The following is a 16,862-nucleotide window of genomic DNA, read 5'->3' as shown; positions in this document are numbered from 1 at the left end:
CATCTCATAGATAGCATAAAGGATAGAAAAGTTTCCGGGGTCCTTCAACTTGGGCAACATCTTGTTCATAATGATTGCACTACAATTCTCAGTCAAGCTAACCATTTCCGCCATATCACAAGTTCTTCGGCATTTTGCATAATTCGGCGTTTGATCAATGACATTAGTAAATGGAAGGGTAAGACGAATTTTCCTAAGCATCTCTATGAATTTGCCAAATTGTTCATCTAACTTGTGCCTATTGAACTTTTGGGGGTATGGGAACTTGTAGACACCCAAATGTGTCTCCCCAAAACCAAACCCAGTGATGAGTACCTTTTGCGCCGAATGATAATCGAATGAGGTGAAAGTGTGAAAAGTCAGGTGTTGCGGTTGGTTTTTATTAAAAATTCTTTCTTTCTGTTTTCGAAAACAACTCTATTTTATGAAAACAGCCAAGCCAGTTTAGTTTGGTCCACGACAAGGGTCCAATAATAGTGTAGTTGGATGGGGCTTGCAAAGAGCTTCCCAACAATATATTATAAGCCCAATTCTGATGAATAATGAGGAAGTCATGGCCAAAATACTAAACTAGGCCCTGTTTGATCTTTACATGCGGCCCAATGATCTAGGGGAGGGCCCAATGTTAATTATTATTCCTAAAGTTATTAGAATTAATTATAGTCTTCTAGAATTCTTTAGAAGGTTCTCTTTAATCTTAATAGAATTAGAATTAATAATTAGATTTTGATAAGTTTTATTTGGAATAAAATATTATTTTATGAAAAATACGATTTCAGTTTTCATACGAACTTTACGAATCGATTTTGATTGATAAGTGGACTCCGTGTTTGAAAACGCGTAGGAATCCAGGCTGTCGCCAAACGACGGGCCTGTCGCCACGGAACAAGCCTTGTCGCCACGCGATAAACCCTGTCGCCTGGTGACAAGGTCGGTTTTGCAGCGACAGAGTGGAGTTTTATTCCTTATCAAATTCTACCTATTTCCGAACTGTTTTCTTATAAATAGGGTCCTAAACCTCCGTTTTTAATCATCAATAATTCACAATCATCATCTCTCAAAAGCTAGAAGCTTTCTCTTTCTATTCTTTTTCTAAACCTTCCCTCTTACAAAATTCCGCATTCACGAGATCTAGAAACACCTATTAGAAGTTGCCTTCGCCCTAGACGTGAAAGGTTATAATTTCTGAGGGTTTGGTCCCTAATCTCTATTTCAATTATTTGATTTAAATGTTTGATTTTATATTTTCCTTGAAGTTACTAACACGTGTATTTTGTTATTAGAAAGAGGCACGAGGCATCAAAGTATGTAATCTTATTGCTCTATTCTTGTAGAAAGCATGTTTAAATTTGTTTAATTCCTAGTATCATGTTAGGATGTTTATGTTGCTTTCTAGTATCATGTATAGGGTGCCTTTTACTCTTTTCTAATATCATGTTAGTACCATGTTAGGGCTAAAGCTTTGATTTTTATTGCTTAGTGACATGCTAGGGTTTGTTATTAATCTTGTTAGTATCATGCCTATGATCTTGCTATTATATTTAAGCTTTATTATTAACATGATTATAATTGTTATTATGATTATGATTATAATTATGATGATTATTATTGTTATTGCTTGATCACGCCTTTTATGCATGTTTAAAGGGAATTTGTACTTGTAATCACGCTTAATAAGATAATTAATAATCTTGTTTAGGGCTAATATGATTATAATTCAAGTGATCGCCAATAATAGTTTTGCTTATGCATTAAATTCAACCAACATAGATAAACAGGTTCAGGGTTAATCTGTTGATTGCATGCTAGTCAAAAAGCGCACGTGAATACGAGAAGAATGAAGTAGAGGCCTATTATTAGGGCAGGTTTAATCTCTTTTAGGTTGGATTTGTACCTTCATCCCCGAACCCTATTTGGTTCAAGACCTTTTGGAGTTGACGATCTCATGGATCGTTAAGGGGTGTAATCTTCACCTTGTGAATGGTTTACAAGTTCCTAAAACTTGTTGGCGACTCTTTTGCTCTAGCTTCCTTCCCTTTGGACGCCACCATGCTTAAGTGTATGATCACAGTGGGGTTCAAGTTTGGGGTTAATGGCTTGAAATATTCCCTACAGAGCTTAGGTTTGATAACTTCTCTCATTTTCTCTTTTTCTTTTTCAATTGGTTTTTCAACCACATCCTCAACCAAAGAGCTTTTTCCTTCCTCATCTTTAACAAAAACTTCCTTAGGACTCTCCTTAGCCTCACTCTTCTTAGGCTCTACATTCTCAAGAATCCTACCACTCCTTGTCACTATGGCATTAATTGATCTATTAGGATCTACACCTTGAGATGGTAGGGAAGAAGGGCTAGCATGCTCTTTCAAAACATTTTCCAATTGAGAAATTTGATTCTCCAACATTTTACTATGAACCATCATATCATTAAACTTCTTATCACTAGATGACATGTAAGTGTTCAACACCTTGATTTAATTTTCAATGACATCCTCCAAACTACCTCTAGAAGGAGATGATTGGGCATAAGAACTATCATTTTGACCTTGAGCCTTTGGAGTGAAACCAGGTGGAGGACCCCTTTGATTGTTATTTTGAAAATTGCCCCTATTTTGGTTACTCTAACTGTCCCGACCTTGATTTTGGCCACCTTGGTTATGATTACCATAATTTTTATTATGGTTCCCATATCCTTGCCCTTGGTTTTTACCACCATAACCTTGGTGGTTATAGTTGCCTCGGAAACCTTGGTTTCCTAGGTTTCTACATTGTGGTTATAATTATCAAAATTCCCATTATGATAGTTCCTATTCCCATTATTTCTTTGATTATCAAATCTAGGTCCAACATTGTTATTAGAAACATATTTTACATGTTCATTCTCATTGCCAACATAATCATCACATCCATCAAAAGAAGCATTAGGACAATTTGAAGCATCATGGTCATATGATTCACACAAATCACAAAACACATAACCATTAGACATGTTGCTAGAAGGGGGAAGGGGATTTGAGTTAGGAAATGTACCTCTCCCCTTATTTTGGGAGGGAAGAATCGGTGCTTGAGATGAAGCACTCTCAAGCTAAGTTTGTCTTTAATAGAGGTCATTTCCTTCCCTAATTCCAAGATTTGTGAAGACAAGTTGTTGATGACATTGATGTGATCAACCGAGTACACCGAAGCACCACTTTTGCTTGTTGTTTCACACTCATCATCTTGCCAATCCATATAATGCCTCACTACATCTTCAATGACGTCCACTAATTCCTCCTCCGTCTTGTTCATTATTAGTCCTCCGACTCCTACATCAAGGCAAGATTTTCCTCGGGGGCTTAGACCTCCATAGAATATTTTGATGATTTGATAGGTAGGAATCCTATGGTGTGGGCACTCTCTTTGGTATTTCTTATACCTCTCTCATGCCTTATAAATACTTTCATTGGGTTTTTGCTTGAAGCTTTGAATAAGAGCTCTCGCTTCGGTCGTTTTCTTTTGAGGATAGAACCGAGATAGAAACTCCTTAGTCACTTCATCCCATGTCCTCAAGGAGTTTGGTTTCACCTCCTTGTCCAACCACTCCAATGCACGTCCAATGAGAGAGAAAGGGAAAAGCTTAAGGCGAATAAACTCTTGAGAGGGAATCGCATTCGTTCAAACTGAATCGGGTATTTGGTTGATGAGGGAGGTCGAAGGTTAACATGATGGATGAACACAAGTCCTCCATGGTGATGGCCAAGGGCTATAGAATAAACAATGACATTCTTTCTAAAGTACTTGCATATAAGCCGTGTGTCATTGTACAGGCCATCTGCTGGGTCAATGTTTCTGAGCAAGATAACAGGACTATTTACTTTTAAAACAAGTTCATGTGGAGTCATGCCATTTGGGGCAAGCTGGTTCAGGGACTCAATTGGGTAAATTACGTAGTTATCATCAAGTATACTATCAAAACTCTTGTAAACAGCAGGTTCTCTTGGAAATTAATCAATAAAAAAAGAATTGATGGAGTCTACTACATCATTTAATGTTGTGAGGATGGCTCTCTCTCTGAAAATATCTGGTGAAAAGCTTGCATGTCCTAATTCTGGGAATACAGTAGCAGCCAGATGGTGAACAGGTTCATTAGCTTGTTGATAATAACTCACAATGTGAGGAGGTACTTTCACAAAAGCATTTTCTGAGGATTGCAACTCACCATTACCCAAACTCATCAGAAATGATGCATATGGGGGATCTTCTTTTGCTCTAATGTTTTCAGTGAGGTGTAGTTTTTCTAACCAAGGCCAAATAAGTAAATTTACCAGGCATGTTGCAACAGCTTCTATTTGAGTTTTTTAGGGAACAACTAGCAAAACTTGCCTGAAATCTCCTCCAAATACTATAACTTTCCCATCGAATGGATGATCTAGGTCACAAAGATCACGGAGTAAAAGATCCACCGATTCAATGTTTTCTTTTCTTGCCATTGAAGCTTCATCCCAAATAATCAGAGTTGTTTCTTTTATTAAAGCAGCTAAACTGCCTTGTTTTGGCACATCACAACAAGAGATGCTTCTAAATCAAGAGGGATCTTAAACCGCGAATGTGTTGTCCTGCCAGAAGGGATGTTTGTTGCAGTTGTGCCTGATGTTGATGTTGGAATCACAATTTTCCCTTCCAGCTGCACTTTTGCATATAAAGCATTGTACAAAAATGTTTTCCCAGTCCCTTCAAGACCATCAACAAAGAAACAGCCAGGCTACTTTGCTTGAATAAGAGAAATAATCTTGCCAAAGGCATCTTTTTTTTTTTTTTTTTGAGAAAAGGCAAAAAATTTATTAATCACACAAAAAAATATTACACTGAGGTTACTAAACCCCTAGGCAAATGCCCCTTAACCAATCAAGCTCACTAGCCTTGATTTTACCAGAACCAATGTTACGAATCCTATGATACACATCTACACATATTCTATTCACAACTTTGTCTAGTATTTGCATCTTTGCTTTCCATATGACTTCATTTCTCTGTTGCCATATGTTGTAAATAACAGCAGCACAAATAATCTAAATTTGTTCCTGGCTGCCTAGCACAAGTCATTACAAGCTTCCATGCTCTTAAACTGTATTCTTCTGCCAAATCTTCCTTGTATACAACTCAGAATATGCTGACTGTACTCACACTAAAAAAAGATGTACTGATTTGATTTTGACTCCTTTGTACATAAAGGACAAGTATCATCATCTAAGACCCCAAATTTCTTCAGTTTGTCCTTGGTTCTCTTTCTGGCCCAAACTGCAATCCACATAATGAAATGATGCTTTGGGATGTTAGATCTAATCCACACCCAATTGCACCATGGAACATCAGGAGCTGAAATCTGTAACCATTTGTAAGCAGAAGTAACTGTATAACCACTAGCATTCTGGTTCCATTTGTTACTTGTGAAACCATGCTTAATCTTTTCTTTCACTTTCCAGAGTTGTTTCCACTACCAGCTAGCCTGTGTATGGCACCCCATTCTTTTCCAGCTCTTCCCTTAAATATAATGATGATTGACCCATCTCAACCTCAAGCTATCATTCTTATTTGCAATATCCCAAATATACTTTCCCATAGCAGCAATATTCCAATTAAAACAATCTTGAACACCCAAACCACCTTGTTTCTTAGGTCTGCAGATTATATCCCAAGCTATAGGGGGAGATCTACTGAAGATAGGTTTCCCATCCCATATAAAATTCCTAGATATGGCCATTAGACCCTCTAGTACTTTCTTAGGTAGAATAAAAATATTATCCCAATAATTATGCAGAGACATTAGCACGGAGTTAACTAGCACCACTCTGGCAGTATAGGTCATGGTCCTGCCTCCCGAAGATTTAATTCTAGCAACAATTTTATCTATCAAGATACTGCAATCATCATTTGTCAACTGTTTTGCATTCACTTTGACTCTAAGGTACCTGAAAGGCAAGGACCCTTCCTGGAACCCAAAGATTCCTGTAATGTCTTCCTTACTTTCTTGCTCAACATTACAAAAATAGACATTCGATTTTCCTCTAATAGCCACCGGTCCAGAAGCAGCTGCAAAGGTAGCTAAAACTCTCATCAAGAGAGAAGCTGAACATACCTCTCCCCTACTTATAACAATCAAATCATTTACAAACACCAGGTGATTAAGTCTTACACCTCTACACCAAGGATGAAAATGAAAATATTTATGACTTCCAATTTTAGTTAGAAGTCTAGCAAGATATTCCATGTAGATCACAAAAAGAAGAGGAGAAAGGGGATCTCCCTGTCTTAATCCTTTTCTACCAGGAAAGAAACCATGCACTTCCCCATTAATTACCAAAGAGAAATTAGGTGAGTAATACACTCCATAATCCATTTTATGCACTTATCAGGAAAGTGCAAAGCTGTCAGCATCTCATGCAAGAACTTCCAATTCACAAAATCATAGGCCTTTCTAATGTCCACCTTGAACATACACCCAGTAGGAACACTATTTCTCTGATATCTGCCAATAATATCTTGAACAGTACAAATATTGTGATAAATTCTTCTACCCTGAACAAACCTAGATTGGTTAGGGGAAATAATTAATGTCAGGAAGGATACTTTTCAGTGTGGAGCAAATCAACTTAGTAATCACTTTATTAATCACATTACAACAAGCAATTGGTCTAAAGTCTATAACTGACATAGGTTGATCATACTTAAGTAGTAGGACCAGATTTGTACAATTAATTTCTTTCAAAATCTTGCCAGTATCAAAGAACTGCAAGACAGCATTGCAAATATCATCCCCCATAATGTTCCAGCTCAGCTTGTAGAAAGAGCTATTGAACCCATCAGGTCCTAGAGATTTGATTCTAGGGATACTAAACATGGCTTTCTAGATCTCTTCCTTAAAGAAAGATCAATCAAAAAATTACTCTGCTCCTTATAAATAACAGGTCCAAGATCAACCCCACTTTGTTCCACTCTAACATCACAACTATCCTCGGTTCCCAAAAGCCATTTATAATATTCGGTGAAGGCCTTAGCAACCTAATCTTTATCAGAGCACCAATTCCCTTTCATGTCTGCAATAGTCACCACGCTCTTCTTATAAGCATGAGTCTTTATACTTCTATGAAAATAAGCAGTATTATCATCACCTAAATTTAACTAAGTTATCTTAGCCTTTTGTTGCAAGAAATCAAAGTAATCCTTCCTGAATCTAGCAAAACTCTCTAATAAATTATTTTCCTAATCAATCAAAGTTCAATTGTTGTAGTCTGCTTGAATTCCCTTCTGAACTTCCAGCAACTTCTCTTTAGTCTCAAGGAACTTGGCCCCAATAGCAGAATAATCAACTTTATTGAGTTTCTTCAGGTATTTCTTCACTTCTTTCAATTTTTTAACTACTAGATACATTTTCTTACCCACTACATCTATACTCCAAGCTTCCTTCACCAAATCAAAGAAAGAGGGATGATTATTCTACATGTCAAAAAATGTAAAAGGCTTAGGACCAGCCTGAACTCATTCTTCAAAATTAATGACAACAGGACAGTGATCAAACCATAACTCAGGATGATAATGAACAAAGGATCTAGGAAAAGAATGAACCCAATCAGAATTCATAAGGGTCCTATCAATTTTGCTATAAACCTAGCCTATCCTAACTACTTGTTGGTCCAAGTGAACCTAGCACCAGCTTGAATCATATCACTTAAATCACATAAATTCACACATTCTTGAAAAGGAGCCATTTCACCATTAGTGATCTCTCTCCCTATTCTGTCATCCATATGTAAAGGACAGTTAAAATATCCAGAAATAATCCAAGGACCAGAACATCTCCTAGTAATCACTTTAAGTTGTGACCATAATTGATTTATTTCACCAGCATCATTAAAACCATATACAAAAGAACATTCAAACTCCTTATTCAAGGTCTTATTGACAATTCTAGTGTGAATAAGCTGGGGAAAATAGCAAACTATATCCATACTAAAAAAAAGCCTATAACCAAGCCACCAGAATCCTACCACCTTTAACCTGACTAAAGTTTCAGGAAACACACCAACCAGGAAACAATCAATGATAAACAACAGGGAAGTTCATCACCTTTACTTTATTCTCTAACAGACAGTAGACACCAATTTTCTAATTTCTCAGGTAATTCTTAATCTTTAGCTGCTTATTAGGCTATTCAAGCCCCTTATATTCCACACCATAGCTTTATCCATGTTCCTTTATAGGAACTTGATCATCTTGAGTCTCAGCCCCATTAATAGATCCAAACACCACCAAGTTTCCTTAAGCTTCATTGCCTTGGTTTCTTCCTGTGATTGTCCTTCCCCTAATGCCTCAAAAGAGTTCTGAATTCTAACCACCTCTCTAATTGCATTAACCTTCCTGATAGGATTCACACCTTCCTTACTAATAGGTACAAACACTGGATCAGAAGGAAGTAACTCATTCTCATCTTTTTCTTGCTTATTAGTAGCCTGCCCAACTTCCTGCACTACTTTTACTTTTTTATGTTGAAGGTTTTATAGTGATGCATGGCTAGTTGAGGATCCTTCTAGGGTCCCTCATAGAGATGGTGAAATATCGAGAGAGAGGATGAAGTGCTTTCGTAGATTATTTCCACTTGTTGATGATCAGAACAATGTGATGGATAAATTCGCACAATTTTCTATGAAGAGTGGCCCTTTCGAGGATTTAACTTGCATTTCAAGAATGCATACTATGGAGCCTATCCTCTTCTTCAATCTTTGGATTTTAAACTACTTGGACATCCTACTTCTTCCTCTTGTTATGAGATAAATTGGAGTACTTAAAACTTCATTCACTCACTTATGAGGAACAAGTTAAATCCAAGTCGTGCCTAAGATTTGGTTTACATCCACAATAACCATCGTCTTGCTTCAAGAAATTCCAATGAGTATGGAGATGATAACACAAAGATGTGGAATGTTGGTGGGGATGCATTTGATTCTATGGAGGATGTGGGGTTTTTAGAGTTTGCGGAACTCTCAATTGATGAGCCCGATTTGGAAAACGAGTTGATTGTTGAAGAATGATGTTCTTTGTTTTTTTACATGCTTTTGTCAAAAACTTTAATCTCCCTTTGAATTTGTAGTAACAACTTATATATGGATTTAATTTTCTACATTTTTAGGTTTTTTTTCCGGTATACATGCCGTACCCTTTTTTTACATTTTTAATTTTGTCGTTTTCCGTCCCCGTACCCGTACCTGTCTTTTTTCCTCGTGCTAGTCTTAGTGCCTCTTAGCCTATCCGTAACATAACCCTCATAAGGTAAGCTGGAGTGCTAAGAGCTTGATTAAAAGCATAAGTAAAATCAAGCCAGGCATTAGAAGAACAATATTGGATGGGAGCTGATTTATCATTATTACTCCCTCCGTCCCTTAATATAATATCTCATTTCCTTTTTGGATAAACCAAAATACAATGCCTCTTTCTAGTTAAAGGTTGTATTTTTTTGACATTATTACACTCTTTTTAATGAGTTCTTATTTTTTTTTCCTTTATTTTTAGGAAATTTTAGGAAATAATGCCATAAATTTCTCAAAAAAGGGACTATAACACCACCAAATCTAAAACTTCTATTATAACACCACAAAAAATCACAAAATTGGATTTCACCACCATGTAAAAAATAGAATCTGTTACTGGGACCCACTGTGGACACGTGTCAATAATGTTTTGGGTGTTTTTGTCCCTCAGGAGAGTTACGTCAACAAGACTGGTCTAGCGCGATATGTACCTGCAAAACACGAAGACTCCAGTTGGTAGGAGCTTCGCCTCTGACAATCAAGTTAGAACATGTTAGAGAATGTAAAAAGTGCGGAAAGGTAAAAGTGAGATGTTCTCGGATTCCAAGATCAGGTGTTTTCTCTGATGTGAGAGAATGTAGGGTAGGTTGTAATAAATGAACTATGTCCACAAAAATGGGGGAAATCTCCCTATTTATAGGGTCATTGGAAAAAGTTCCCTTCATTAAGTCAGAATGACCTAATAGGCTGCGCCGTTCTGTGGCGCTCTTGGGAATTAGGCCCTGAAGGCCGCAATTCCATCTGTTATCTAAGGCTGACACGTGTCATCTGCTGAGTGGCCCATATTAGACCTGTCCAGGGCTAACACGTGTCCCTCTCTGATTGGGCCACGTGTCTAGGGTATTTTTACCCTAAATATTTGCCCCTCACATGGGTGACGTGGCAGGCCACAGGGCGCCTGTGACACGCGTCCCCCTGTAAGTAGTTAACAGTAAAAAAAATTTCACCTTCTGGTAGAGTGACGGGGATGCCCCCGTTTTCACCCTTCTATAAATAGGGTTTTACCCTTCTTTTCCGTTCATTGTTGACTCATTTGCAAATCTAGAGAGAGATACCTGCCCCCGCCTGTAGCTGATTTCCAGAAAAGTTTTTCGTCTACAATTTCGGGGATGCAACCGGTCACCGCCTGAGAAGTTTTCCCAGATTTCTACAAAGACAACCGTCTCTCCCCTCCTTAGCTCTTTCAAGCTTTTACCATTTGCATTTTTATACTTTTTCAATAAATAGATTCACCATCAACACACACGGCACAGCCTAGGACAGTAGTCATCCGGTCTCTTGGTACGGCTGAGTCTAGGACTGGGGGTGCCATCTCTAGATGTATAGACCTGCTTTGCTCATCCTCGAATCCCACTATCTCTGTGCCTGTGCAGGACACAATGGCGAGGGTTAAACAGACGGCTACAAAGCCAAGGAGAAGGAGGCACACTATGGAAGTGCCTGCATATGAGGTAATCCCAGACGGGGAGTACCAAAAATCGGATGATCAAGCAGAGTCTTCTCCGCGTGCCCCCACCACACCAAGTGATGGGATTTTGGAAGAGTCAGACGGCGAAGGATCTGCCTCTGCTCATGGTCCCAATAATGAGTCAGACGGCGAAGAGGCCGCTTAAAGATCCGGCTTAGAGGCTTCTAGTTCCAATCAGGAAGACCTCGCCTCTGAGTACCAGCAGGCGGCCAAAGGGTCGTCTATAACGAAAACCACTCAGGCGAGTATGTCCCTTGAGGACATTGCTACTTTAAAGAGTAGCTTCAAAACTTTTCAAGATAAACACCCCATAGGGGCCAACTGGGATATAGTAGTACCGTCTAAGGAGGCAACGTTGCCTAGGACGACGACATCGAGCATGCTAATAACTACTTCGATTGCTACGAGGATGCTTTCAAAGCCGGCCTCCGCTTCCCCCTCCACTTAGGAATAAAAGTTGTCCTAAGGGGGTATGAGCTAGGCGTATGGCAGCTAACTCCCAACTCATGGGTTAATATTTTATGTTACATCGCTGCCTGCGAGTTTCAAAACGTAACGCCTAGCTTTGAGGTGTTTGCTCATATGCATTATATGAGCCGCGCCCCAGGCTGTTGGGGAGTGTGGTATACTCTAACCCCACTCCCGGAGTACATGATGACGCTGAACTAGGCGTCCAAATAGAGCAAATAGAAAGAAAAGTTTTAGTTGGTTTCTTCTCTAAAACTGCGTCACAATCGGTTCCTCCGCCGGTATAATAAGGACCTGACTCTGTTAGGTAGAAACTGCGCCCGCCCGCATCTCCCTAAGAAGGCTTAGGATGAAATAATGGGGTCGGGTATGTTTACAACGACAACAATGCCGCTTGACGATGGGGGTGAAATAATCATACCCAAGTCCTGGGTGCCCCATCCGGAGTGGCTTAAAGATGAGGCGTTTCTCTCCGCCTGTGGTCTAAGTACCATGTTTGAGAGACGTACGTAACACCTCAACCAGATTTTTTATCAGTTTGCTTTATATTACTTAACCTCTCATTTGTTTAACCGGTTGACTTCCTTTTTGCAGAAGTTGCATTGACAATGGTTGATCCCAACAAAACGCCTGCCAAACCTGATGCTCAGGTCCGAAAGGAGCTTTTGGAGCAGAAGAAGGCACAGGCGGCTCAAAAGGATGGGGTAAGCTCCGCCTGACCTATCAGCTTGTAAGATTTCTTTTTCTATTTATTGAACTAATTTTTGCCGGTTGTCCCATCTTAGAGTGTGAGCAAGGTTGTTCCCCGGTTGATTACCAAGATGCTCAAACGGAATCGGCCGGATGACCCTAAGAAGACCCCTACCAAGGCAGCCAAAACTCAAACGACCTAGACGGCATCGTATGTGCCGCCTGATCAGGAGAGACCAACGACCGGGGGTAAGGGACCAGCTGCGTTGAAGGCCCTCAGCGAAAGTGCTGAGATTGGTAGTAAAGAGTCGGGCGTCTCTCAGACGCCGAAGGGTGGCGTGCCACCCGGCGATGCACCCGGTTCTACGGCGGCTGTGGGCACTTGGGACCCTTAGTCTAGAGCCCAAGGTATGAATAGTCTAGAACTCCCATGGCCGTTTGACTACTTGGGGCGAGTAAAATCCAAGACTTCTTGGTCTGGAGATTCGCCGAGCAACCGGCACAATATTGGTGCCGCCTATGCTGCTTCCTCACAAATCCTTCTTCTGGTGTAGATATATCCCAGAAATGGCAAGACATACAACAGTATGCCAGGCGAATGTTGAGGACTCTCACCCTGTCTGATAAGGACCTGGTCCCTGGGTTACGGCAGGTCAACTTTGACTAGATCCTTGCCCTGCTGGCTGAGGTAATTTGTACACCGTCTGTGCTTTCTCAGGCAATGCTGAAGGTGGATGGGCTAAAAGTTCCATTTAGGAAGAAGGAGGAGGAGGTAAGAGAGGCCAAACACCAGGCGACTGACGCTCTTAACTCTGCTGAATATCGATCTATTATGTGTGACGTTGAAACTAAAGCCATGGAGATGCAACTGGAAGAGCTTCAAGAACCTCACAGCTGCAGTGGAGACGGCCAATAACAAAGTTGCCTCCCTTCAAGGAGTGGGCCTCTTCCCAAGGTATTAAAATTGCCACAGATGAGGACGAAGAGGAAGAGCCCAAGGATCAAGCTCTGGTCAACCCTATCCAAGCTCAACCTGATCAGACTGCGGCTGACCTTCCTCCCATCCAAACAGGTGGTGCCTCCTCCTTACTAGCCTTAAATTTTCAGCGGCAGTATGCCAACAATGTCGTCTCCGGGCTACGCGTCGTGTATCTTTGTATTTTTACCGGCTAAGGAGTCGTGTAAAAACAATTTTAATTGTCTTTTTCCAGATGTTAATCCAGTTAACATTATGACCCGACTATTTGGTCGGGTTTAAGTTTATGAAATATGCCGACTGAGTCGGTTTTGTTCAATTTGCACTTCATTTTTTGAATTTTTGTATTTTTGATTTCTGCTTGCGTATGTATGTGAATTCGCCTAACTTATCTAAAGCATGCGGCAACCAGCTATACTTGCCCCTGGGCGGCTGTGTGGTGGATTTTAAAACTTGATTGATTGGCTTGGGAACTTTTGATACTTTAAAGAGTATGAGATGTTCCTAAGTCAATCAATCACAGTAGTGATTGCCCCAAACCAAGTACACAGTCGTTCAATCAAACGATTCAACTGGTTTCATACCGTCTGGGGTACTGGCAATCCAATTCTACTCTATGTCCGTTTGCCTCATTGGGAGGACTTGTAAAACTTCGAAAAATAAACTAAGTTAGAACTTTGGCCGATTACCTACTGATGTCTTTAGACATCCGGTTCCCGTAGACTTAGTCGTTCTTTAGATTACCGAGGTTAGACGGCTATGAGTTGACCAATTAGGTCGTTCAATCTTTGCCGTCTGTATGCATTTGTAGAGCACTATGTCAGCCGGATGGGAGATACTCTCTACGACGATTCCACCCGGATGGGCGTTTCCTGATGCCATACTCATGTTTGAGCACAGGACTTTATAAAATAAAATATCATCCGACCATTGGCCTCACACCTCTTAGACATCTGTTTAGCTACTAAGTTTTTAACTTAGTTTAATTTTAGTACGTGAAAGTTGACCGTCTGTACATTGTATAGGCGGTGCTTGGAACATTGCGCGTGTATATAAAAAATAAGTAACAACATTGAAAATAAAAAGCAACTTTATCATTGATAGGCTTTTCATTTACAAAAAATTTACAACTCTTAGAAGTAGTACTTTTTTAAGTTGTCTACATTCCATGTTCTAGGATGCCGCCTACCGTATGGAGTTTCTAGGCGGAAGGTGCCGTCTCCTACTTCTTCATAGATCCGGTAGGGGCCATCCCAATTGGAGGTCAACTTGCCCTGTTCATTGGCCCTACCGGTTGCCTCCATTTTTTGTAACACAAAGTCCCTAACTTTCAAGGGTCGTTTGTGTACTTTTTGTTGTAGGCTCTGGTCATTCTCAGACGGTAAATCTTATGACACAAGGCGGCATTGCCCCTGCGTTCCGGGAGTGAGTCCAATGCTAGCCGCATGGCCTCCCAGTTTGCCTCTTCATCGTATAGCATGACTCATAGAGTCGGCTCATAATGCTCGATGGGCAAGACGGCTTCAGCACCGTATACCATGAGAAATAGGGTTTCACCGGTTTCCCCTTTTTTAGTTGTATGACTGGGCCCATAGGACATGAATTAATTCTTCTGCCCATTAGCCACCGGCTCTTTCTATTTTCTTTTTGATGCCGTCTGAGATGAGTTTGTTGAAGGCTTCAACTTGGTCATTTGTCTGGGGTCGGCCGACTGATGTAAAACAATGTGAGATCCCTTGATCCCCCAACTAAGTTTTGAGCTGAGGCATTTCAAAACTAAGGGCCATTGTCAAAAACCATATACATAGGTACCCCAAACCGGGTAATGATGTTCTTCTAAATGAAAGAGATGACATCCTTACTCTTGATATTTTTAACCGCCTCTACCTCAACCCACTTTGTGAAATAATCCATAGCCACCAAAATGTACCGCTTTCTGCCTAGTGTAGGCGTATACGGTCCCAGGATGTCCATGCCCCATTTAGAAAACGGAACTGGGCTATGGGTTGCTGTCAGATCAGTGGCCGGCTAATGGATGAGCTTGCCAAGTCTTTGGCATTTGTCGCATTGTTTTACCATCTCCATAGCGTCTGAGTCAAGAGTGGGCCAGAAGTAACACTGCCGCCAGGCCCTCACAGCCAAGGATCTGCCGCCTATGTGAGAGGCACAGTATCCCGCATGCAACTCTTCGAGAACTTCCTGCCCCTTTTCTAGGGTAACACACTTCAACAGATGTTTTAAAAAACCTGCTTTGATGAGTTCTCCATTTCTTATCTCGAAGTTTACATCTCATTTCTTCAGGACAGCCGCTTCATGTGGTGAGTCAGGCACCGTGCCGTATTGCAGGTATGCCCGGATGCCGTCTATCCAAGTAGAGCTTCGGTCAAGTACTCCAATGGGCTCTCCTTCAGCTATACTTTGCTTTTCCATAACTTCCCAAAAGATTCATCGAGGCGTATCACAGGAGGCGAAGGATGCCAATTTCGACAGTGCAACCGCCTAATTATTTTCAGACCTGGGCATTTAACTCAGATGGAATTCTTCAAGTGTCCAAGTTTCAGCTTTGACCGCCTGAAGCTTCTTGATCATAGCCGGATGGGTGGCTTCATAGTCACCATGGTATTGGCTTATGACCAACTGTGAATCAGAGCAGGCGTCAATTTTTGTTGCCCCTGCCGCCTTCCACATGCGGATATCGGCTAGCAAGGCTTCATATTCTGCCTCGTTGTTTGAGGCCTGGAACTTGAACCGTAGTGCATACTCATATTTGTCCATCTCGGGAGACTGACAGATTATGCCTGCACCACCGTTCATGGTAGAGCTCCCGTTTACATACACTTTCCAAACCTGATCAGGAATGTCCGGTGCATCCGGACTTGTAATTTCGACAATGAAGTCAGCAAACGCTTGACCCATCACTGCCTTTATTGATTCGAAAGTGATTTCAAGACTTTGCATTTCAATAGCCCATTTAAGCATTCTACCGGATGACTCCAAGGTTGACATTGGCCGCTTGAGAGGTTGGTCTGTGTAGACCACAACCGGATGTGCCAAGAAGTAAGGTTTCAACTTCTTGACAGCCATGTAAAGAGCAAGGCCAAATTTTTCAACCATGGGTTACCGTAATACAGAATTTCTGAGTACATGGCTAATGAAATAGACCGGGAGTTGAATGTCGTTTCTCTCTATAAGGAGAACGGCACTGAGGGCATGATTTGGGATGGCTAAGTACATGTAAAGCGTCTCATTGGCAGAGGGCTAATAAGCCTTGGCAAAGAGTGTAAATGTTCTTTCAATTTCTAAAAGGCTGCCTCAGCATCATCCCCCCATTCAACCCTTATCTTCTTTCTGATTTCTTGGAAAAAATAGAGGCACTTGTGTAGGGAATATTTCAAGCATTAACCCAGACTTAAACCTCACTGTGATCATACACTTAAGTATGGTGGCGTCCAAAGGGAAGGAAGCTAGAGCAAAAGAGTCGCCAACAAGTTTTAGGAACTTGTAAACCATTCACAAGGTGAAGATTACACCCCTTAACGATCCATGAGATCGTCAACTCCAAAAGTTCTTGAACCAAATAGGGTTCGGGGATGAAGGTACAAATCCAACCTAAAAGAGATTGAACCTGCCCTAAATAGGCCACTACTTCATTCTTCTCGTATTCATGTGCGCTTTCTGACTAACATGCAAACAACATATTAACCCTAAACATGTTTATCTATGTTGGTTGAATTTAATGCACAAATAAAACTATTATTGGCGATCACTTGAATTATAATCATATTAGCCTAAACAAGATTATTAATTATCTTATTAAGCGTGATTACAAGTACAAATTCCCTTTAATCGTGCAAGAGAGGGCGTGATCAAGCAATTACAATAATATATATCAAGCAACATAATAATCATCATAATCATCGTA

At 40.6% G+C, this 16,862-nt stretch overlaps 1 protein-coding gene across 1 annotated transcript; it reads right to left on the bottom strand.

The window, feature by feature from the left end:
- Window positions 1-4,513: 4,513 nt before the first annotated feature.
- LOC145588762 (uncharacterized) lies at window positions 4,514-6,874 on the bottom strand. The gene is made up of 6 exons (XM_081645367.1): window positions 6,687-6,874; window positions 6,335-6,502; window positions 5,540-6,119; window positions 5,231-5,359; window positions 4,907-5,006; window positions 4,514-4,707 (listed from the first exon to the last, which is right to left on the bottom strand). The coding sequence occupies exons 1-6, from the start codon at window positions 6,872-6,874 to the stop codon at window positions 4,514-4,516; spliced, it is 1,359 nt and encodes a 452-aa protein (XP_081501493.1).
- Between the last annotated feature and the right edge of the window lie 9,988 nt (window positions 6,875-16,862).

Source organism: Chenopodium album, chromosome 17 (genome assembly GCF_948465745.1).
Source record: "Chenopodium album chromosome 17, dcCheAlbu1.1, whole genome shotgun sequence".
NCBI classification, from domain to species: Eukaryota; Viridiplantae; Streptophyta; class Magnoliopsida; order Caryophyllales; family Amaranthaceae; genus Chenopodium; species Chenopodium album.
This window is presented reverse-complemented; position numbering and strand designations above follow the sequence as displayed.